We start from the raw sequence: 25,007 nt of genomic DNA, 5'->3' as shown, positions 1-25,007 counted from the left end.
AAAGATGATGTTCTCTCTCAGCACACTGCATTTTCATTTAATCAGCAAAGGTGATAACAGATTTGTAGTAATAATGAGCCCCTGGCAAAGAGATGTACACCCCTTCACTAAAGTAGATACAGTATAAGTGGAGAGATAAATACACAGGGCCACAAAGTGCAATCGAGGCTTAAAAGCATATGCCAGCACTAAATCGGCAAGCAGGGAATGCAGTGTAAAAAAATGAAATAGCACAAATCCCCCCACAAGCAGTTGCCAGATGCAGCTCTTACTCATGCGTTTCTCATCCAGGATGTTGTTGGGTGACTCCATGTTGAGAAGTGCCTCAGCCGCTTCTATTGTCTCCATATTATCCTCTGTGTCCGGGCCTGAGGACTCCACTGCCGGAGGGAAAAAACCCACAAGACTCACTTTTAAAAATATTAAGAAGACATAAGGGAGGTTAAAAACAGCAGGCCAGTCAGCCTCACGAATACATGCATACATCCAATTCAAAGATCACCTTAGACTAGTTGCTGCTGCTGTTAGACCCCTACAGGAAGTAACAGATGCCACAGTGTAACTTGGTATTCAAATAAGCAATGTTTTAGGGAAATTTCTTAGTCATCCTGTTCATAAATATGCATTCTTTGACCACACAGCACCACAGTTAATGAGACTAATGTGCTTGTGTTTTTTCATAGGCTTAGAGCTCAGCAACGGTGAAAACAGCATAAGCATAGGATACATAGATGGCATCTGCTACTAAACATGATTACATGTATACTGGCCATGGCCTGCCATTGGATTGAGATAAAACATTTACACATTACTATGTTTTTTAACAGTTAGTTACTTTAATATGTATGTATTATACTGAACTAAAACAAATGCAACATGTAAAGTGTTGGTCCCATGTTTCATGAGCTGAAATGAAAGATCCTAGAAATGTTTCATACACACAAAAAGCTTATTTCTCTCACATTTTGTGCACAAATTAGTTTACATCCCTGTAAGTGAGCATTTCTCCTTTGCCAAGATAATCCATCCACCTGACAAGTGTGGCATATCAACTAGCTGATTAAACAGCAAGATCATTAGGTGCACCTCATGCTGGGGACAATACAAGGCCACTCTAAAATGTGGTTTTGTTACACAACACAATGCCACAGATGTATCTAGTTTTGAGGGGGTGTGCAATTGCATACTAAGGGAATGTCCACCAGAGATTAGGGCCTAATTAATGGATTTAAATCGACTGATTTCCTTATATGAACTGTAACTCAGTAAAATCTTTGAAATTGTTGCATGTTGCATTTATATTTTTGTTCAGTGTATAACTGGTACTCAGGTACATTAATGCCCTAAAGGACTTGGATTGGCACTGTACCTGTTAGCCCAATGTCTCCTCCCATGATCTGTTCCTCAGCCACATCCAGTGATGTGTCGGCCATGATCCCATTGGGCACTTCGTCAGACTCCAGGCCGGAGTAGACCTGCATGAGGTCAGCCGCAGGGACCTGCTCCACGATCACGGCAGGGAACACCGAGGGGTCGTCCAGCTGCACAGACAGAGAAGGAGCAGGGGTGGCATTAGACAGTGACACACTAGTATTGGCATTCATAATCACACACAATCAACATAGTATGGTATACACATACACTTGCATGTACATTATATATATATATATATATATATATATATATATATATATATATATATATATATATATATATATATATAAATATATAATGCCCATTCCATGCTTATTTTTATACACAGACATTAAATAAAGGCTATGTCATATTTGAAAGTTCCCACAGTATGAAATTCTAATATTTTTCACGCTTCTATTTTAGAATCATATAAACTAGATTGCTGTCATATTGATTACTTAAATGCGCCACCGAATGGGAAACCTTGTGTCCCTGTGAATTGATTCTTCTACACATAACAAGCTGCAAATCACTCCACATTTGGACTCTCTGAAGAAAAGCTGGAGAAAAACAAAACGTGTCCTTGTTAAAACGAGGAGGTGGTGGTGCTCCAACAGGAAACGCCCATCTCTCAGCTCCTGACTACATTTTATGGCATTTCCAGCTTCCACAGAGTATGTTGTAAGAATAAGGTGGGGTTGGTTATAAAAATAAAAACCACATGCAGCGCTTCAGTCCCCTTTAAAGCACACGTAATCCACAGAGACTGCCTGGGAACACGCCAACCTTCCGTGGAATTGAAGCTCTTATGCCCGTTTGAGGGCGATTCCAGTTTTTCCATTCCAATTCCATTTGTAATTTTTCCATTTTCAATTCAATTCCAATTCCAGTAGAGCCTATTATGTCAATGGCAAAAAAAGGACTGGAAATGGAATTTGGAATGGGTCTGAAAAAGAGAATTGGAATTGGAAAAAGTGGAATTGACCCCTGCTATTTTTGAGCCTCGACATTATCACCATTTGATTTCTCAGTAGTCAGCAACAAGCCTGAACTGTGATAAGGGCTACGAAACATCTTGTGGTTTCATTTCCGGAGTGCGACCCGCAGCCGCAACTGAGACAGCAGGCTGCCTAAATCTTGCTTAGCCTTCAGGAAGACAAATTCAGAAAAAGACCAACTAAACCCCTGGGAGATAAAATCCTTTTCTCATGGGAAAATAAATCCATACAGACAAAACTAAACAAATTCTTCCCTTGTTCCACTTCAATGAGAACAAATGTTTTAAATGTATTTTCTGGTCTGGGTTTTGTTTAGCTGTTTTAGGTCTCTCGTATTTAGTTGTCGTGCTCGGAGTGCTAGAATATAAAAAGTAGTGCATGGTGAAACAGAGGGTAGCTTTTAAAATAAAATCTGCAGATTCTGTTCAGTAAGAGCCTGTTTCACAACAGAAGATATGCAGATTACATTTTTAATTATTATTTATAGACTATGCTTAACCAGTGTAATTACTAACCAAAGTTAATTAGATAAAACATCTACACAATACAAGCAAAAACATCAACTGAAAGAAAAGGCCCATTAAAGCTAAGGTGAAAGAGTAAACGGTAAAGGTCTCTGTGAGTAGATAAGTACCACTGACAAGATAGAGGAACTGTCTGATTTGAGATTAAGCAGCATCATCTGCTGATGACCTCCGCCTGTAGTTCGGCCTTTTATTTTCCTAGTGCTATACATCTCAAATGACAATGACTTGTGAGAATGGGCAAAGCAAAAATAAACTGGATATGGAACTTGACTGAATTTGTTGAAAGTGGTGACAATGCCCATATTTCACTGTCATAGTTCACCACTGTTTTCACCTTCCCTTGTGATGCTGCTCTTCTCTCGCTGTGCTTCACTCATGTCACACTGCACTGCACGGTTAAATCTGACTTTTCAAAGTTCATTTTGGAAAATACACTTAATCGACTCAACAATTTCAAAAGTAAAATATTACTTGTTTAACTGCAGACTCATATGAGTTAAAGACTCACTTTATTGAATATTGCTTGATTTCCACCATCAATAACAGGTGATATAGTAACTATTGTGCGAACAACTTCAAAGAATTAAGATAATCCAGTGAATGACTTGTAATGCCCATTAGAATGAAGCCAGTAGCAATTGCAGGTTTTGGCCACAAGATGGTAGTAGATTCCATCAAGTCAAGTCAACGGTTCTTCTGTCCTGTCCATTGAGAAACTGTCTTAAAAATAGCTCCCCTCATCACAACACAATCAAATGATAAAATTTGGAAATATATAGCAATAAAACTACAAATATTCAAATCCTTTTAACACAAATTATACAGTGACTATACAGTATATGCAGTTTAATTGCTTACAAAAATGTTAAGCATATCATACAGGTAGGTACAATACTGCAAATGAAGATCCAAAACACAAAAGTATTCTGTAGAATAGTATTGAGGCATACAGAAGAGTGCTTAGACAGTTGCACGACCTTGATGTATTCAGGCATGTTTCTTATCTGGATTTGACTTCGGCTATTAAGACTCCAAAAGATACACAGCACTGTTTACAAAGACGTTCCTCTCCAGTTCCTCAACCCATAACTTTATTCTCAGAAACCATGAAAATAGGACAATCGGCAGTCAAGGAGTTCACAGATCGGATGAAAAGCACTCTGAATGCACTCTGAATGCAATCTCTGCTAAAGGGCAGCCCAAATACTAGTATTTACTCTCATCTTGTCATCTGTCATGAGTGTAGACTCCTCCCTAGAGCCCTTGATTAAGATAACACATCTCTGGACTAAGAAAAGTGTTGCGTCAGCTTCTTAATAAAAATTAGACTTGTTAAATTAGTAAATTAGACTAATAAAGGGAGAATTCAGTACAAGGGTTACTGACAGCATGGTTTTGAAGCTGCTGATGGCAGTGGTAGGAGTCATTCTTTTATTTTGGTGATGTATGTAATCTGGAGGGAGATGGATCTGACAACTGCAGTATAATTGCATACATACATAAATAATGATGAATGAAAAACTAAGAAAAATAATCCCTTCTGAGATTTTTATTTTTTGAGCGACTGTTGTGCTGGAGCGGCAGATGGGAGTTGCTATTCAAACAAAACAAACAAAAAAGTAGATGGTCGCAACCAGAGAGCCGCTCAGTTACTTCTAGTTTTCCAGTTGTTGTTATTGTTGTTGGATGTCGCTCCATGTTGGTTTTGACCTGACGATAATAATCAGGCAAGGGGATTTGCATTTCTGACTTCCCTGTCAGGACAAGGAAAAATACAAAAGTTCCCCTACCTTATTCCCCCTTCTGCTTTTCCAGCAGGCTGTGCTGTGAGGGTCAATGGGGCTTGCTGTAATAGACTACAATACACCTATACAGACAAAAGTAAGTGTGCCTCATTTCCAACAAGGGCTAGATCGCTACAGACCAAGATCAGGGGATGCTCTGAGCTTATCATCTCAGTGTACACATTTACAGGTTTGACAGCTAAAAAAAGAAAAGAAATAAGCTGGATGTAACCACTTGCCCCATTGGACTGTGCTGTAATGGCCATCCAGGACAGATATAAATGCCATTTAGGATTCATTACACCGACACTGTAGTGGTAATTATTGACCTTACAAAATGCAATAAACCACAGCTAATAATTAGAGTACAGCAGAAAAAAAAATCCAATCGTGCGTGTGCAATTTTGAGAAGTGGAAAAGTAAACATGCTTTCCAGATGACACACCGCACACTAACAAAGACCCTTCTTTTCTTTTTCTTTTTTTTTTTACTCTGGCTATGAATGGCTTTTACGTCTATAATTAAAATGAAGCTTGGTAATACCTGCTAAAAACATATATACATAAATAAATGGAAAACAACCAAACAGCCTAGCAATGATCACTGTATGACTCCAACACAGTCCTAAGCTGTGCTTTGGTAAACATTCAACAGATTACCCAAGCATCTGAAAAGGCTCAACAGGTCTGTCAGGTTGATCATGTATCCATTGTAATGAGGTAAATACGTGGAAAGGGCAAGTACGAAATGGCACCTTGTCAGGGCTGATGCACTCAGACAGGCTGTGTGACCCAAGCACCACACACACACACACTTCCCTCTTCTCCTCTGTCTTGAGCTTCACTGTGTGTCCTCCCAGGCTTTTCTTGGTTTTGTGTTTTGCTTTAAATTCTCTTGAAATACACTCCGCTCTTTTGCAATCTGCTGCTCTAAACAATACCAGGAGTGATTCTCCACACCAAATTACAGATCTTCCATCCCCAAACACAATTATACAGACCTTCATGACAATCCTGAGATATAGACAAGTGTAAATGTGTTGTGCCATTAATTTTATGCTGATCAAAGTGTGTACATAGTTACTTTTTTCCCCCAGACTTTCTTGAAAGTTTCAGTCTTACCTAGTTATTAAGGGTCTGGATCCTTTAAAAGTATCATTCCAGAATCTCAGAATACATAGATTTTATTATATTCTACGGCAGCTGTGCTTTAATGTGGATGCTGCTGCTGTTGTGAGTCTATAGCACTGGAGGAATATACATTTAACATCACTGGAAATTTAGTTGCAGGAATGTTGCTGAAGTCATGAAAAGCCAGGCCAAAAAAGTAAAATAAATAAATAATAAAGTTGTGGTTACCTGATGAATCTCATCCATTCCATTGCTGGCGAACTCGAACACCAGTTCACTCGGCTGGACTGCAGTCGTCATGACGACCAGACGAGAGAGCAAGAGATATAGCGAGAGAGAGAGAGAGAGAGGGCTCCCTCCCCTCAAGCAGCTCGCCGCAAAACAGGAAGCTGTCAAAGAGTAACAGGAAGCTGAGGTAGCTCAGTGTTTCACAAGGCAGATGAAGGGAAGAGAACCGTTTACAAAATATCTGGTGATGGTTCCTTTTTATCTTTGGTATTTCAGTTTGTTAAATTCTTTTTCTTTTCGATGGGGTGATTTAGTAATCCAATGACAAAACAAAATCCAGTAATCAGCTGTCAACACCCTCCTTGGATGAGACTGGATCTTCACTGTCTGTCTATGTCCTTCTGTCCCCAGCCTGCAGGAAAAAAGAAAAGAAAGATGTCAGGAAAAGAGGCGTTTTCTAAGATTAGCTGGATGACAATTGTATTAGACAACACATTCAAAGCTAGACAGAAACGTCACTGGTGAAAATCACTAAAATGTCATTAGGGAACTAACCTTGGAGAGAATTTCTTTACAATGTCAATACAATCAAATGTCTTCCCATGGTCTTGTACCAAAGGCAGTCCTGAACAACTTGGACTGCCCAAACCAGAACCAGAACAAAGCAAAACAGTCCAAAATTCATACATCCAGTTTCAATTGACTTTTTAGGATTCATTCTTCCACAATTAATCATTCCATTCTGTTCTGTTCTGCAATTGTATTTCTTCATGAATTAGTAACATATAATCTTGATGAGCACCAGACATTTCTGTCCTTGGATTGTCAATATACAACTTTTCTTTATTACTATTGTTTTTAAAAACAGGAACATAATAACAATGCCTTAAAACATTATTCTTTGCATTTGTGTTTTAAATGTAACAACTTTCAATTTGCACATCTTGCCTCTCTATTTTTGCTTGAGCATATGATGATGCAAAACCTGAAGGAAAAAAAAAGTGACAGTGGAAAACTAAAAATCTAGAAATCTAGATTCTGCATTAAAATACTTCTGGCCTGTTACTGCTAATTTGTTGATTGAATATAGAAAACATGTTTTAATAACTCCTTACCAAACATTTAAGGTAATTCATTACCCAACATACTTCCACAAGAGGCTGTGACCTTTCAAAGTGTAGCCCAGGAAAGTGCTTTACTAATGACTTAAATAAGTATTTTACTGTATATCATTCCTCTTCTTCACAGCATTACAGCAATTTAATGGAGTGCAAGCTTCAAAGTTCACAGGCTTCACAAAGCATCACAAGTTAACGGTCGGTCCCACTCCCTTGTCGTGTTTAGAGTCAAATTGGGTCAGGTTTAAAGAGTTCCCAGCCAGGAGCCGGAGTGTACTGTGTGGGGTATGAGATCACTGACATTGGAAAAGAATGCAATCATAAATCAGCACAATTTTATCAGTTAAGGGGATTGAAGGCATTTGACTCGCAGAGTACTTGTAATTTGAAGTGCTTGTGAAAGTCCTTTAATCATCTTCTCAAAAAGTGTTATTTAAAAGAAAAAAACAATCCTCTGCAATTAAAAATAAACTAAAAACATTGAGGGTCTGAGAAATGCTCCTTCTATGAATGGCTGCACCTAATGTAGGAAAGGGAGGGGCCAGTCTACCCCAGATTAATGATCAGAACTGAGGTTAAAGATTAAACGGAACAAAAGGGAAGGCTGGCAGGGGTAGTACAATGAATCCAAGATGGCACGCATCCCATCGCCCCTGTGGCCATGCTGTTGCCTTTAACAGGGTGGGGTTTGTTTGCTCTCGAATGCCTATGAAACTAGCTCTGGGCATTCCAGGTTGGATAATTTCCGCACATTTACAAGAGAGATTGGGTGGCTGTGTGTGTGTGAGGGGGGCTGGCGGGGTTATGGTCAAATAAATGTATTACGAAGGCCTTTTTCTTTCCAACAGCTGGTGGATTTGTTCACAGCATGTGGGTTTGGTTTGCTGTACATCTCCCCAGAGGAAGAGAGGATGGGGAGCAAGGGGGGGTGGTTATTGTTTCATTAAGGAGAGATGTCTGCCAACCACTTACATTGCTCCGCCAGCCCCACAGATGTATACAAACGGAGCTGTAGCATCTCAAGGCTAGCGTGCTCTGTCCTCATTCCCCAGCTGAAGTTTGAAGATTATTAAACCCAGAGAATGAATTAGATTGCCCTAATTGTGGTCCAGGTTATTCGTACAATGTTCAGACACAAGCAGGTGAAGCAAGTTCCCTTGCCAGGGAATGTAAAACATGAAGTAAGTGGGAAATGAAGAGAGTCTGAGCGTCCTTCACAGAGGGGTTCATTGTAACCACTGGGCAGCACCAGCCGATTATACACCACACATCCAGTGTGCCAGCCTGCCTCGGGCGCAAACCCCTCAAACAGTAGGTGTGTTTACACTGCAATTTCTGATTCTGATCAAATGCATCAGTAGCATTTGATCCTGCTCAGAAATGACAGTGTAAACCCTCAGCAATCAGATCAAATGCACCTCTCAGGGAGATGGTACAGATCCAGATCAAAAGCATCGATGGCAGAGAGGACACTTGACAGGCTCAAGTTCTGCCATGCACTGCGGCCCAATGATATAATTTGTTTTAAAAGCAGGCGGAAGACAGACATCTGTGGACTTCCCTACTTCCTTTATTATGAATAAAATAGTAAAAATTAACAGTACATGGGCTTGTTATCGTATGTTAGGACATTTTTTTATTAAAAATGCTTTGGTTGTGAAAGAAATATACAAGTGTGTTGGCTTTGCTTGTTAGAATAATTCATAATGAGATAAAACAGTTGTTTTTGATATAGCTCTATGTTCTATATTACTAATTTAACATATAAATATAATTAAGCTTAGATGTGCTAGTTTGGGTATATAGACACCTGGGACTGCTGACAGTTGATCCTGATAAAATGGCAGTGTAGCCATGACACCAATGCATTTGGTCCGGATTAGAAATGGCAGTAAAAATGCGCCTAATAAAATTGAAACTGCGACAGTTTGTAGATTCTTATCCTCTCACGCCAATGCCTCCCAGTCCCTCAGTCATCACTTACCCCTCCTCAGAGTTACTCCCCTCAGCTATAATCAAAAAGATCAGGCTGCTTGCAGTCACCTTGCAATTATCATCATAAGACTGCAGTGACTCCCACTCCCTCAGCTGTGCCATGTGAGTCCCTGTCCCAGACAGACCTACCATTTCAATAGACCAAAGATGGCTTCCACTGGATTGATATAATCCCAACATCTCTTCCTCCCTCACCTTATCTAGATACAAAAACATTATAAACTCTTCAGGATCACATAAGACTCCAGGTGAACAGTTTTGTAGATACTTTTGTTGTAATGTTTCAGGATAATAAACACATTGACAACTGACTTAATTTAACGCTGTACAATACTCAAGAAGAGTTCATGTTCTGTGTTTTCTCTTGCAGTGTTATTGAATTACCCACAACACTCAATCGACATTTGTGAAGGGCAAAGATAGGGCAGATAAATTCTTGTTTGCAGTGGCAGGGTAAAAATATCTCGAGAAAACAATCAGGCCTTCGGGAGGAGGTGGCACTATCAGTATGAAACGAGAGAAAACGGTTAAGTGAATAAGTTCAGAGCAGCTGCTTCTACCCTGCTTCTCACACACACTGGGGAGTCAAGCCCAAACAAATCCCACTCACTGTGATTCACATCACAGCCCCACACCACTGCTGTGACTCGACACAAGCCCATGTTTTACAAGAGCAAACTTTGACCATGCAGAGTGTAGCATGCCATCCCCGGGCCATAAAGCAAATTGCTGTGATAAGAGAGAGAGGCAGACTGGAGTGTGTTCCACTACAATGCATTATACATCCCTTCATCGAGAGATGGTCCGTTTAAAGAAACACAACCAAAAAAAACTGTAATATACCATTGACTGGATTAAATTAAAATAAAGTAAAGAAACAAATTAAATAAATAGAAGGCGTAAGCAAAAATGTAAATCTGAAGAGTGGTGTGGTCAGATATGGTTCTCGGGACTCTGAAGGCTTCATACCCGAAAGCATGTGTTGAAAAACCACAAGTGCCTTGTAATCAAGAATTTTAGGGTTCTGTTTTTTGTATATATACATATTTTTTTAAAACATTGTCACTTCTTGATGTTTCTCAAAGTGTTTGTAATTGAAGCTTATAAATGTTATGTAGCATAATTTTAGAAAATGAAAGTGATGATGTTTTTAATAGCAAAAGGAAAACAACCGAGCTTACCACAGATCAAGCAAAAATAAAAACGACATTTCCCATGATACACATCAGAACTGCTATAGACAGCCCTGTGCCGTCCGACGCTGACCATGAAAGGAGATAATTTAACTCAACTGAATGGTTAAGCATTGAGTCATTCTGCTCCCGGCAAGTGGTCTGAAAAAACATGGGGAAAAAATAAAAGGCCTAAGACTGACAAACACTCCATGTAACTTCATAAGCAGAAAATAAGTTGCCTAGTCAGGAACACGAAGCACCAACAGTATTCCACCAAGGGGCATGAATCATAAAATAATAACTGCAAGTTCTCTGATCCGAAAGACGCATTCCGAGGTGGCGAGATTTGGGCGGTGTTTTTTATTATTTATTTTTTTCACTTTTTTAGCTTCATTGCTAAATGTGAATGGTGAGATCATGGCCCATGCAGTATTAACATTTAAAACTTCAGAATAGCTTCTGATCTAATGACCACAGAAAAAAAAGAATACTCAGAGGAAACCTATCAGACATGAATTTCTGAAAAAAAGTAGGCACTGTGAGACTCTTAGAGTGCACTTTGAAAGGAAGTCTGATACAGAAATCTGGACTTCACAGTAAGAGAGCATTCTCTGTATATGTTGCTAAAAGCACAATTCTGCCTTAGCGAAAGAGAATTTGGGATAAGCCATCAAGCACCACAAACCTTAATTCTAAATATACACAGTATAGTATATTACAGTATACAGATAAATATACTAATGCCTGAAAGTCAAAGGAAAAACCAACCAGAAATCAGTTTTGTATATTGACTACATTTTTTCCCATTTTGGGGGGAGTTTAAGACAATCTGGGTGTGGAAAACTCAACAGCTGTGTTCTCTGAAACAGACATCATCAACCCCACCCCTCCAAATACACACACACAAACACAAACATACACCTGGATTTAAAGGGGGTTTATCTTGTGATTTCTGGCAGCAGTCATTCGTCATTCTATCGACAGTATGGTTTACGATACAGGGAGTAATATATTACCCAGGCAGGGACTTATTTCATCTAAAGATTTTCGGAGGATTAGTTTACTTCTCATCAAATATTAAGGAATGTTCATTCTGATAACACTTGAGCCTCATGAGGGCTCCATGTCACAAAACTGCAAGGACACATCTCACCTACCTTCCCTAAACACATTCTGTCACTGCCTACACCAGACATGTAAAGAAGTACAAACAATGGTCAAGATTGTACGTGTTTATAGAGAAAGGAAAGACTCCCCCAAGCCAAATGATAACTAGAGAGTCATTAAACTTTGAGACACCTGTTCATTTTGAAAGTCAAGCAGTACTGAATGATAGTCCAATACATATATTCAAAAAGAGACAGCAAAGAACTCAAATCATCTCAAAGTAGTAAAAAACATGTCACAATATTAACAAATCCCACATGCAAAGACATATTTGGAATCCTGACATTCTGTTCAAATGGCTTATGCCTGTTCACTCTATATTAAATGCATTTGTTTTTATTAATGCATGTTAAATGAACCAACTCTTTGCAAATCCTTGTATATAATTGTTATTGAAACACAGAAGTCAATCCTGTCTACATGGGCAGTTGCTTTTCCAGGTCAGGGCACAAACACATGACAACCTCATAAAACAGCTATCATAATATCAAGAGATGCCTTACAACAGTGTAGAACTTATTCTGAACATGCTGCCCAAGTTTTTACTGTTATTCTGAGATTTGGTATGCCAAATACAAATAAAGACAGAAACAGGAGTCTTCACTACACATCCAGATTTCCTGAAGATAGAATGCATTTAAATCTGATCCCTTGGTTTCTCTAGAGCTGTAGCTTCACATTGTTCCAAATAACCAAGGCTCACAAAGCAATGCAGAGGGGAAAAAATAACATTATTTGTCATTTTAGCAGAGCTCAAGGCAGACATGAGACTGACCAGTAGGAATGGGTCAGAGTCAGATCTGAACAAATTTTACTATAGTGTGAATTTTACTGTCCCAGCCATGAGGGAACAAGCCCACCATTTCAGGATGTCCAAAGTTTGTGCAAGGTGAAAAAACTGAGTACACTTTGAAGCTGTGACAACACTTCACTTGGAAATGGAAATGGAAATGTGAAGATTTGGGGATTATTTTGCTGATGCACAAACAGAAGAAAGACACAGTAAAGGAAGAAAACATATTCCATTTGATCGTGATATGCAATCAGCCCAGAAAAGTCACATTTGGATAAAGGTGAAGTATTTCAACATGATAAAGATCCTTAAACACAGTTAGAATAAACTGGAAAGAAAACAAGTGCTGCTGAAAGTCAGTGAATTAAGATTTAATGGGCTACAGTATCGAATGCAGCACTCAAGTCTAAGAGGACCAAAACAGAAACAGCAATTGAATCTGCACAGATTATATAATTTTCCACTTTGACCAAAGCAGTCTCTATGGTTAGATGTAAACTCTGATTTAGACTAGATTAAGTTTGCCATTATATTTGTCACGGTATTCTTATGAGAAATGTCAGCTGTAACATTATACACCGATCAGCCATAACATTATGACCACCTGCCTAATATTGTGTAGGTCCCCCTTTTGCCACCAAAACAGCCCTGACCCGTCGAGGCATGGACTCTACTAGACCTCTGAAGGTGTGCTGTGGTATCTGGCACCAAGACGTTAGCAGCAGATCCTTTAAGTCCTGTAAGTTGCGAGGTGGGGCCTCCATGGATCGGACTTGTTTGTCCAGCACATCCCACAGATGCTCGATTGGATTGAGATCTGGGGAATTTGGAGGCCAAGTCAACACCTTGAACTCGTGATTCATCAGACCAGGCCACCTTCTTCCATTGCTCCGTGGTCCAGTTCTGATGCTCACGTGCCTATTGTAGGCGCTTTCGTCAGTGGACAGGGGTCAGCATGGGCACCCTGACTGGTCTGCGGCTACACAGCCCCATACGCAACAAACTGCAATGCACTGTGTGTACTGACACCTTTCTATCAGAACCTGCATTAACTTTTTCAGCAATTTGAGTTACAGTAGCTCGCCTGTTGGATCGGACCACACGGGCCAGCCTTCGCTCCCCACGTGCATCAATGAGCCTTGGCCACCCATGACCCTGTCGCCGGTTCACCGCTTTTCCTTCCTTGGACCACTTTTGATAGGTACTGACCACTGCAGACCGGGAACACCCCACAAGAGCTGCAGTTTTGGAGATGCTCTGACCCAGTCGTCTAGCCATCACAATGTGGCCCTTGTCAAAGTCCTCAGATCCTTACGCTTGCCCATTTGTCCTGCTTCTAACACATCAACTTTGAGGACAAAATGTTCACTTGCTGCCTAATATATCCCACCCACTGGTCATAATGTTATGGTTGATCAGTGTATATACATGTATATAAACTATATAAATATGTATGGACATTTGTGTACGTATGTGTGTGTGTGTGTGTGTGTGTGTGTGTGTGTATTTAAATAAAAACGTATAGAAAGATTTATATTGTATAAATACTGTATAGCTTAGCATTTGCTAGTATTTTTTCTATGTGAAACAGCTACAAACGCCTTTCCTTTTTTAAAAATACTCCTCTTATCAATGCAAAGCAGGCGATGTTAGTAAATATAGAATGCAGGAAGAGAAGAGAAAAAGAAACACCAAGGGGGAAAAAAGACAAGAGAGAGAAAAAAAAAAAAAAAAAACACCCACAAACTGACCTGTGAATCCTACACTCACAGGAAATGCATCACTAAGCGGGTTTTCTGTTGCTTCCTGACTGTTAGACCACAGTCAGACTAACACTTCTCTCTTTAAGTGCGCATGGAAACTCTCTTTCACTGATCAAGGCCCTGTGACACTGTTAACCCCTGCCCTACCTTTTTCAAAGTCCTATAACATTTCCTCGCTACTTTAAAAACATTTCATCATCATCATCATCATCCTTATGAGGTCATGGATATCATGTATGTGAATCCATGTTACATTGTTCACGTAGTACAGAAGGACAGAAAAGGGGTGCCTATGAGGTTTCAGTCCTACAGAGCAGGCACAGACTTGTCAGACATGATAACAAGGAATGTGGCCTTACAGGTTTGCTCTTTTGCCAAACAAGGATGAAAAGAGGTCTAACACTAACTGCTGGAGACCCCCAAAAGCAAGTAGAAATGAGAGGTAGGCCTTCCATCCCTTCTCACTTCTACACACTGACAGAGTGCATTACAAACATAAAATGGAAAACGTACCCAAACAGAAATCATGTGAACTTAAGAATGATACACTGTACACAATGGGTTTTTAAAGTGCAATTGAAACTTTTCTGGCCTGTCCTGTGTTACTATGTGCCATGCACTCATTTCCCAACAGTACTGTGGAGCTAGTGGTCAGATTTCCTTCACGAATTTGTGATTATTTGCATCAGTACAGGAACCCTGTTTACCATACTGCATCAGCAATTTTAAAAAAGTATACAGATTTGATCATCCGAGTGTGAGTTTCGAGAATTCTCCAGCTGTATGATACCCATCATTGAATCAATCAATCCATGCTCTATATAGCACCTTTTATGCAAAATATATCAAATACCTGAACAGAAGAGAGGAAAAAGATTACTTTAAGAATTACCATGAGCTTCTCTAGAAAATAATAAGACTACTTATAAGTACTTTCACTACTACTGCGAAAATCGTAGGCCAGAATTAGATTTAACTTATTATTTTGAATAAATCTGATAATTCTGTTGTGTTAAACAGACTATGGGATTTTCATTTTAGGTCCGACAGCAACGGCAGCAGGACATCAAGACAAACACCACTATGAGATCTTTCTCTTGTAGTTTTGACAAAAATCTAATTTTCTGTCCTTTTTTGCTGATGGCACATACATGACAGCCAATTAGACTGAGCAAGCTGCACCCAGATAAAAATCCTCCCTAACTTTCCAGCCTTCTTCAAAACTAACTCTGAACTAACTCTCTCTTCCTAAAATTGATTTTAGTTTTTCAAAAATAATGATCAGATTTGAAGTTTTGTTGTGCTTGAAGTTTCTGGTCAAGAATTTTGACATTGTAATGTTCTCAATATATTTCTGAGTCTCTCTGCTCATATACCATGTAATTTCACTGCTAAATGTCTTGAACTGCATTAATCCTTAATTAATATAAAAAAGAACACATGATAATTATTCAGCTGCTACATTTTAGATGGTGTTTTAACCTTGTTAAGGGGGTGCTGTTTAGTTTTACTGTGGTCTATGGTAAACAGCTTTTAAATGTTTTTCCATGTTGAGTGTTACCGATTGTCTTCTGAATAGGTTTTTCGACAATGGGCAGAACTTGTAACATGAAAATATCTGTTCCTGCAACCTTTAGATGGATTTTGCTTCTGCTATGTAGGTGAGGAAATGAAGACGCAGGTGTCATGGATACCATAGACATTCCCTCCGCTTTCCTCTCTGCTCCTGCACCACTGACTTGGACCACACATAACAAAACAGAATGAAAGCCTCAGCAGCAACAGAACGCACATGAAGCAAGACAGGGACATGGGCTGATGAGAACCTAAACTAAAGATTGAAGCAGAAACTTTGAATATCACCCTTTACATTGCAGAGAATAAATGGACTGGATTCGCAAATGCAAATGGTGGAGTTGCCGCTCAACCATTAAATGCCTATTTATATGGCCATTTTTTATGATTTCATGCAGAGGAATGGAAATATATTAGACTTTCACACAGTTAATGCCAGACAAACACATACTACTCTCACACTCCCAACCCCCCCCAAGAAAGCATTAAGACCCCAGCCCCTCCCATCACCAGTTCCTGTTTCACGAGATGGAGTTGCTGATTCCTTGTAACAAAAAAAAGAGCGAGAGAGACAGCTACAGCTTCAGTGACACAAGCTAAGTGATACTCAGTGGTTACACTTTCTGAACGTGGTATCTCTTCCGAGAAGTACAACATGAGTTCCTGTATTTTCAATGCTGCTTTTAAGTTTTTATTATCAATTATCATTATTATAGTCAGTAAATACTCATTTTCTGATAGAGAAGCTCAAAGACTTAAAGATTATAAGAGATGAAGAACAGAACAGTCATGAAGAGCTCACTAACATCCTCTACTGCAGGTGATCCTTACACAACATCTAGGAGTGATTCTTGAAGGAACACATTGATCTGGTTTCATACAATACTTAACAAATTTAAGAACTTTATTTTTTATTTTTATGAGGTGCAACAAGTAACAAGTAAGTGTGGATGACCTTTAACAATATTTTGAAGGATATTTCTACTGGTAACCTTGCTTCCCATACATAAGTCCATAAAGGCAAATATAAGACAGTACTGAAAAGTGTACAAATAAACAATTTGCAATGGGAAGGCAACTAACATTCCAACATACCAAGGGCCTTAAAACAATAAGTGAACAGAATGGCATGTCTAGTTGCAGAATTAAAATTAACAGATGTAGTTAGGTCTGATTGAGCTTTCCATTAACAATTTTCTTCATCCTTACAGGTCAGGCCTGTTGCACACTTTACAATTCAGCACACCCATTTTGAACAAACATCCATAAAATAAACATGTATACTACAGCAAAACACATTTGAAGGGGTGTTATCTGCATACAGAAGATGAAGATGACAACCACCATAAATCTTTTACTCACTGCAAACTGGCACAGACCTTGGTCCCTCTTGACTCAGGGTTGTTGTGTAAACTAGCTTGCAATCTCTCTTTTTGATGCAGATAGACAACTACTCTGCTACCCTCCCCAATGTGTTATTTCTGCTATGCGGCAAAAGGCCGCACAACCCAGATAGGAACCATCATGAAGGGTTGTGAAAACAGGACAGGAAATTGCACAAAAATGACTTTAGAATTTAAGATTACTGACTTTTTTTTTTTTTTTTTTAAAGCAAAGAAGACTGGATGAAAACTTTATTATAACGAAACAAATTCATCATAATAATGATTTGATATTTTAGGTCATAATCTGAACAGGAAACAAGCAATTGAGCTGCAATATTTACACACATGCACAGAAAAACGAACCTAGGGAAGTAAATATGTTTGAAAATTATAAGATTATTCAGGTGTTATACAGACCGCTTTTTGAGGTCTCTCCCAAGCTTTGGTAAAGCAGAAGTAATATGAAGCAAAAAATGAAATGAATAAAAAAAAAAACAAAAGCAGAACATCTGACAACACACAGATCCAAAAACACACATGTGACCGGCCAGCTGGGCTTAATGGCAGAGCGTGACAAGACTGAAAGGCCGCTCGTGGCCGGTTTTCTAACCACACATCATGAGGGGCCTTTTAAGATGATTGGGCTGCACCATTCATTCAACAGTTCAAAAAAGCCTAAATGAAAGGTGGAATGTGGAGGCAGGTGAAGAGAAGCATTGCAAGCAACTGTATTCTCTACTAAAACATACTATTGACTGTTTAATGAAAACCCTTCTTTCGTGATTAAAGGTGCTATACACACAGCAGGCACACTGCTAAACAAGCCAAGTGTTAAACTTAAGTAAGACTCAATGCTATGTCAGTTTGAGAAACCACTAATCATGACCAAGTTAGTCCTACAAAAACCCTATCAATTGTATATTATGAGGTCTTCAGTAAAGAGAATTTACAATACAGTTTAGCAGATTATTACTAATATATCTAAAAAAAAAAAAAAACTATACACAATTGTGCTTGACCCAGATCCAAACTTTAATCCATCGCCAATAACAGCCACATACAAACCTCATACTTGATGCCAGGCACCTCTTCCATCTTCATAGTGGAAATCTGCCACTATGTACCAGGCTTGTAGGTTACAACTGGCATGTGGGACCATGTTTTAGGTTACACCAGGCTTTTGCCTCCAAACATAGGGCCATGCAAAACCTTTTTTTAATAAAATCCAAAGCACATGTTTCTCAATATCTGTGAGAAGTCATTTTTTTCTGTATGAACAAAACCCCTGTTGCACAAATATTTCAAATACTTTGGTTTGAACATACTTTTGTTATTTTGGCTGCTGAGTGAGTATTTGGTACAAGACCAGACTGGAAAATGAAAACATAGCCACAGTTTTGTGTATCTTTCTGGCTCTCTCTCAATGTCCTTTACACACTGAAGAGCCATGGGAAAGAGACCGGCAAGGCTCACATCCACATATTTACAAACTGTAGCTCATACAATAAATTAACCTCATAAATCAGTTAAAGCCCAGAAGAAATTCTCATACTGTGCTAGGTTTCCCCTTTGACCCGACATCAAGCTTGACTATACAGTGAAGACAATTTGTTAACAATGCCTGCACAAGCATGGCCATGGCTTACATGCACTTTGATACCGATGCATTTATTTTTTCCAAGCTGACCTTTATGTATACAATATTTCTTTCATAAATAAAATCCTAATGTCCTCCATACTGTGTAAATGCCCCTACAACTGGAAAGGAGAAGCTTTCAATGAAATAGGGTTATTATTGCTAATAGCACTGCTGTTGAAATTTGCTTTTTTGTGCAATAAAAATAATTCTTAATCTATCTGGACTGACCTGAACATTGTTTTATTATTCAGAGACTAAAGCAATGCTTGGAGGGAGAGGACTTGTACTAATCCTCTAAATGCATCACTTTTCTGTAATAGATCAAGAAAGGTTACCATTCTGATTAAATTCAGATTTATTTTGCATGCCTTTTCTGATCAGTAAAGATAGCTGACAATGCCCTGAGGAATGCTCTCTTTGGCCTGCTTCACAATTGCGAAAGAAACAGGTAAGGAGGCTAGGTGGATGTCTGGGTGGGGGGAGCACTAGCTGCAACACGCCCCGGTTACAATTGATGTTCAGCAGTGTACTAGGGCCTCCCCCGCGATTTGCACAACGCCGGTGCCAGCATCCAGCCCTTTTGAACACTCATTCCATTGGTAACATGTCATAGCATGGGAAAACTGGAAAAATACAAACAGCAGCAGCAACAACAAAACAATGATTTGATTTTTTTTTTTTTTTTTTTTTTTTGGTTCCTCGTCTTCTAGCTTTAAGTTTATGATCTGGGGGATGGGAGGCCCCAGTGTGAGGCCATACGGAAACAAGGAGGCTAAGAATGGGGCTTCAGCGTAGCATATCACATCATGCAACACCAGGCACAGAATAGTTCCTCTCGCACATGTTTCATAAAGCGATTTAGAACACAGTTAAGAAGTTATGCTGCTGCAAGTAAAATATCAAAGAAAAAACTATATGCAATTACAAAATTGATTTTAAGGTGCGTCTTCTTTACATGTTGCAGAATCGGGTTTCAAAATACGATCGCAACCTATGCTTCAGCTCAAACCTCAACCACTACGTACAGTTACTCTTTCACGTTCCAGACAGGACTCCACAGGATTCTTCAAGACTTCAAGTTACTTCCAGCTAAAAGGTATGAGCACATTCCACATGATGGTACAGACCAACATATTTTTGATACTGAGTAAGCAATGTCTTTGCTCCACACCGTGTAATTATTTTCTTATTTAGAATTATTAGAAGATGTGCATTTTAAATTCCAGATTAGGGGCTGTACATTTCTTCAATTGCAAAGTGAGATGAAACCCTCTTTGGTCCACATAGCCTGACAGGTTAAGATTATTTATATTTTTATGTACAATTAATCATAAGATTTAGAAAAGCAAACAATATTTTTACATAAATGTGTTGCTTTGCGCATGATATCTGCTGTCCTAACCTCTGAGGAGACCAGATTAGAGACTGTCAACAAAAATCAACCTCCTGACTCCAGCTCACAAAAATCAAGAGCAGGCAGGTCAATACAGGCTGAATTCCAGGTGAGTCCAGATAAATGACACCTGAGCAGGACATTTAGTTTTGAGGACCAACAGCAATCATACATGAGATGTTTTTTAAAGATTCGTTTATATGACTTTTTGTTTTGGCATTATTTACGGTTTGTCTTACATGTGACCTACCTGAATCTACATTACTCTTTTCCATTGATTTAGCATTCCAGATTAATTATTCCAGCCTCTCAAAGAATATTGCCTGGAAGAATACAAAGCAAGAAGATCATGCCCTACATTGATTGGTGCAACAAATGACAACACATCCTGTCATTTCAACTCCTTAATTTTCAACTCCTAGGTCTTTCTAGAGTAGTGAGCCAGCATGGCCAAGATACACTCACCTAAAGGATTATTAGGAACACCTGTTCAATTTCTCATTAATGCAATTATCTAACCAACCAATCACATGGCAGTTGCTTCAATGCATTTAGGGGTGTGGTCCTGGTCAAGACAATCTCCTGAACTCCAAACTGAATGTCTGAATGGGAAAGAAAGGTGATTTAAGCAATTTTGAGCGTGGCATGGTTTTGCTGCCAGACGGGCCGGTCTGAGTATTTCACAATCTGCTCAGTTACTGGGATTTTCACGCACAACCATTTCTAGGGTTTACAAAGAATGGTGTGAAAAGGGAAAAACATCCAGTATGCGGCAGTCCTGTGGGCGAAAATGCCTTGTTGATGCTAGAGGTCAGAGGAGAATGGGCCGACTGATTCAAGCTGATAGAAGAGCAACTTTGACTGAAATAACCACTCGTTACAACCGAGGTATGCAGCAAAGCATTTGTGAAGCCACAACACGTACAACCTTGAGGCGGATGGGCTACAACAGCAGAAGACCCCACCGGGTACCACTCATCTCCACTACAAATAGGAAAAAGAGGCTACAATTTGCACAAGCTCACCAAAATTGGACAGTTGAAGACTGGAAAAATGTTGCCTGGTCTGATGAGTCTTGATTTCTGTTGAGACATTCAGATGGTAGAGTCAGAATTTGGCGTAAACAGAATGAGAACATGGATCCATCATGCCTTGTTACCACTGTGCAGGCTGGTGGTGGTGGTGTAATGGTGTGGGGGATGTTTTCTTGGCACACTTTAGGCCCCTTAGTGCCAATTGGGCATCATTTAAATGCCACGGCCTACCTGAGCATTGTTTCTGACCATGTCCATCCCTTTATGACCACCATGTACCCATCCTCTGATGGCTACTTCCAGCAGGATAATGCACCATGTCACCAAGGTCGAATCATTTCAAATTGGTTTCTTGAACATGACAATGAGTTCACTGTACTAAACTGGCCCCCACAGTCACCAGATCTCAACCCAATAGAGCATCTTTGGGATGTGGTGGAACGGGAGCTTCGTGCCCTGGATGTGCATCCCACAAATCTCCATCAACTGCAAGATGCTATCCTATCAATATGGGCCAACATTTCTAAAGAATGCTTTCAGCACCTTGTTGAATCAATGCCACGTAGAATTAAGGCAGTTCTGAAGGCGAAAGGGGGTCAAACACAGTATTAGTATGGTGTTCCTAATAATCCTTTAGGTGAGTGTATATCTATGCAGCAATCAACCAAGAGCAACAAAATTGTTTACAAGAATTCAGAAGAACAGAATAACACCGATGACATCATCAACTTCATTAGACCAGTACTGATATTTAGGCTAGATATTGAGCCAAATTCCCAGAAAGAAAGGGAGTACATTATATCTCAACTGAAGTACATTCATAAAAATCAAAAATCAACATAAGATGGAATTGTGAATTGTTTTTAACAAGGCTGCATTTTTTTTCTTTGAATAAAACACAAATGAAGTCAAAGAGATTTTAAAGCTCACAGGGACAATTCACACAAGTAATCAACTAATTTGTGAGATCCTTGCCAATGACGTTTATCTACAACAACAAAAAAGTATTCAGACAGTATTAACCTTAATGCATTAATGCTGGCTTGGTATGGAGATTTTGTTTAGTGATGCTGATGGCAGGTCTCAGGTTTCTCCACTGTTTTGATTTTTTATTAATCCACCCCAACTGAACAAGAAGCCCACATTGCAGATAAGGCTTAAGAACTAATTTAGACAACACTGTTCAGCCTAACTGTTCACAAGTTAATGAGCTCCGTGTTCTGTCTCTGCTACAAATGTCTGATTCTTGCAAATTCTGCATCTTGCATAGTTTCTGCCAAGTACAATTTACCATCCAATTACCCATAACCATTGTACATTAGTGTTTATAATGCTATGCAAGTGAGTTTTGGATTAAGTTGTCTGCTTAATATGGGAAGACAACAAAAAGTGAAAAGACCTGCTTGACAAAAAAGAAAGAAATCCCAACAGCCTAATCAAAGGTGAGTAGCTGTCATAAGATACCAATGAAGTCACCTCACTTGCAACATAATTCATTCACATACCTGTCACAGTCACATGACACTCGTGCGATGTGTTCTTCCCCCCTGTGAAGTACCATTTCCAACAAGCACTTAGAAGGGGGTGGAACCATTGATCTGTCACCCAGTTCCACCCACTACTGCAACGGTGCTGCAAAGTGACTCAGTTTGACTCCATGCCATGGTGATGTCACCACATTATACTTCAAACCTAGACACCCAACTGATATAGTGTACCTGAAATTGAAACTCTGAATTCACAGAACAAAACTGTAAGCGATTCATAGTTTCTCCTTAGACTGCGTAAGACTCCTTGAGTGAAGCTGTATCTTGAATGATCTATTATCTTCATACAATAGCTAGAATAGTTAATCATCTCGGTTTCCGCCCACTGAACTCCCACTTCTACGAAAAATAAGTGTACACGTTTGACAAACACAAAAGGAAAGGAGTTTTGCAGCTAGTCAGTTGCCATCATGGCAGAAAACCTGCTGATCTTGAATGCATGCAGGTGTAGCCCAATTAAGATTCTTCTGTAAAAATAAAAGCACTGCTTATCGTAAAAGGCAGTAGTCAGTAATCATGCTACAGGACACCCTGTTCTTGCATGTGTATTTGTGTATGCAGATGTGTTCTGCATACATCATTGTGCTGACAGTGTGGATGTAAAAAAAAAAATATATATATATATATATATATATAAAACGAGCATAAATGCAAAACACTGCTTGACTAGTATAACAAGTGGTATTATTCACATGATACAGAGTGCTTTATACATTGTAAGATGGCAATGTAACATACAAGTAGGTAAATACTGTTACTACAATTTAGTAGATTGAGGTCTGAGGTCACATGGAAAGAACAAGTCTGCAACATTTACAGAGAGAGAGAGCAAGTGAACCTTAAAAATCTGTATGATTTCTAAAGACAATCCTGGATATTGCTTAATGAGCTCCTACAGGCAGAGCAGGTGAAGTGGTCTGTATATGTGATGGGCATTTGCTGTTATAGAGGCAATTAACTAAAGTGTGTCTATAAATAACAGAAATATGTGTCTGAAAAGGGTAGCCATAGTGAATTCAGGCTACAAGCATTGTTTCTTAAAATACACTATATAGCTTTGAGGACTGATGTTGGCTATATTATGAATTCTAAACCTGCCTTATCACATATCAGGTCAAATCTTTCTAATGAAAAGGGTGTGACAAGGTGGCCTTTTTTCTTAGTGCATAGTACTAGTATAACAATTACCTCCAGGGAAAATACTCTCAGGTCACCATTGGAAAAACAGATTGCTGGTCTAACCTGACCATAAACAACAAACTGAAGCACACAATTACAAAGCATGGGACAAAGTGAAGGCAAACCACACTTTATTACCTGTTCTCAAATTCATTTATTTTTAAATATGCATATTCACCTACTAAAGAATACTAAGCAAAGTGATTAATAAAATAAGCACCCTTCACTGACCTGTGAACGTAAACACTGATTTGCCAGGATTTCCTTAGCAAGTGTACAGAATAAAAAGACCAAAAGTAACACGAAGAAGAACTGGCAATCAAGTCAGCCTTGAGTGGGTATAAATAGCCCTCCATCTACTGCGGATCCTTGAGGGCTGCTCAATACCTCTTTAATGCATCCACTCTGTCCTGTCTCAGGGTAATCTAGTGTGGTCCATTAGCTCATGATAAAACACAACTCCAACGCAGGAGTCCACTAGCTCCACCTAAATGGATTTAGCAAGTGGGTAAGAGAGTAGAGAAAGATGTAGATTGGATGGTAAGGTGGTAAACATTATCTCGACACAAAATATCTCATTGGTGCTTGCAATCTAATCTTTCTGAAAGAATTACGGTAATGGTCAATAAGCTGGTGGCTTTCCAAGTAGAGATGGAGCAAGATGACTCACTTTGATCTAAGGTAGGAGGCATAGTTGAATCCATAGCCTGCAAGTATGAAGGCAAGATAATGTTGTTCAACAGGTGGCTAAGCGTTTCTTTTTGCATTGAATATGACTTTGGCATATATTTCCAAAATGCTCATTGTTCATACCTTATAAATAACTTGATAAGATGGGGAATAACTTTGGGAAGAATCCTCATTATTTTAAATACAATTAAAGCCTGTTTTACATTACTTGAAAATAATAGCATTATACAAATTCTGGATTCTGGTTCTGAAAAATCTGCTCTCCAAACAATACATTAAGAAATGTGTTAATGAAAACATGTTTACCAGACTTATTTCTAAGGAGGTGTTAAAACCATAGCATTCAAAACACTCAAAAAGACCACAGGAATCTTGGGCTGATGAAATAATAATGAACCTTGTCTTTAGGTCACAACAGTACGTTTCCCAACAGTGCCAAAAATCAATGCATAACATCTAAGTCCTCAGCTA

At 39.1% G+C, this 25,007-nt stretch overlaps 1 protein-coding gene across 5 annotated transcripts in view; it reads right to left on the bottom strand.

Annotated features, from left to right (window-relative positions):
* The window catches only part of elf1 (E74-like ETS transcription factor 1), a 52,398-nt gene that overhangs the window by 4,986 nt on the left and 22,405 nt on the right, over positions 1-25,007 (bottom strand). For 4 of the 5 annotated variants that reach the window (XM_066715000.1, XM_066715001.1, XM_066714999.1 and 1 more), the window contains 3 exons: positions 6,084-6,495; positions 1,370-1,541; positions 273-410 (listed from right to left, as the gene is read on the bottom strand). In XM_066715000.1, coding sequence (XP_066571097.1) covers positions 273-410; positions 1,370-1,541; positions 6,084-6,155 — 382 coding nt within the window. In that variant the 5' untranslated portion in view covers positions 6,156-6,495. The remainder of the gene's footprint in view (positions 1-272; positions 411-1,369; positions 1,542-6,083; positions 6,496-25,007) is intronic. The other variant, XM_066715002.1, reaches the window with a different exon arrangement.

This window comes from Amia ocellicauda, chromosome 10, assembly GCF_036373705.1.
Source record: "Amia ocellicauda isolate fAmiCal2 chromosome 10, fAmiCal2.hap1, whole genome shotgun sequence".
NCBI classification, from domain to species: Eukaryota; Metazoa; Chordata; class Actinopteri; order Amiiformes; family Amiidae; genus Amia; species Amia ocellicauda.
This window is presented reverse-complemented; position numbering and strand designations above follow the sequence as displayed.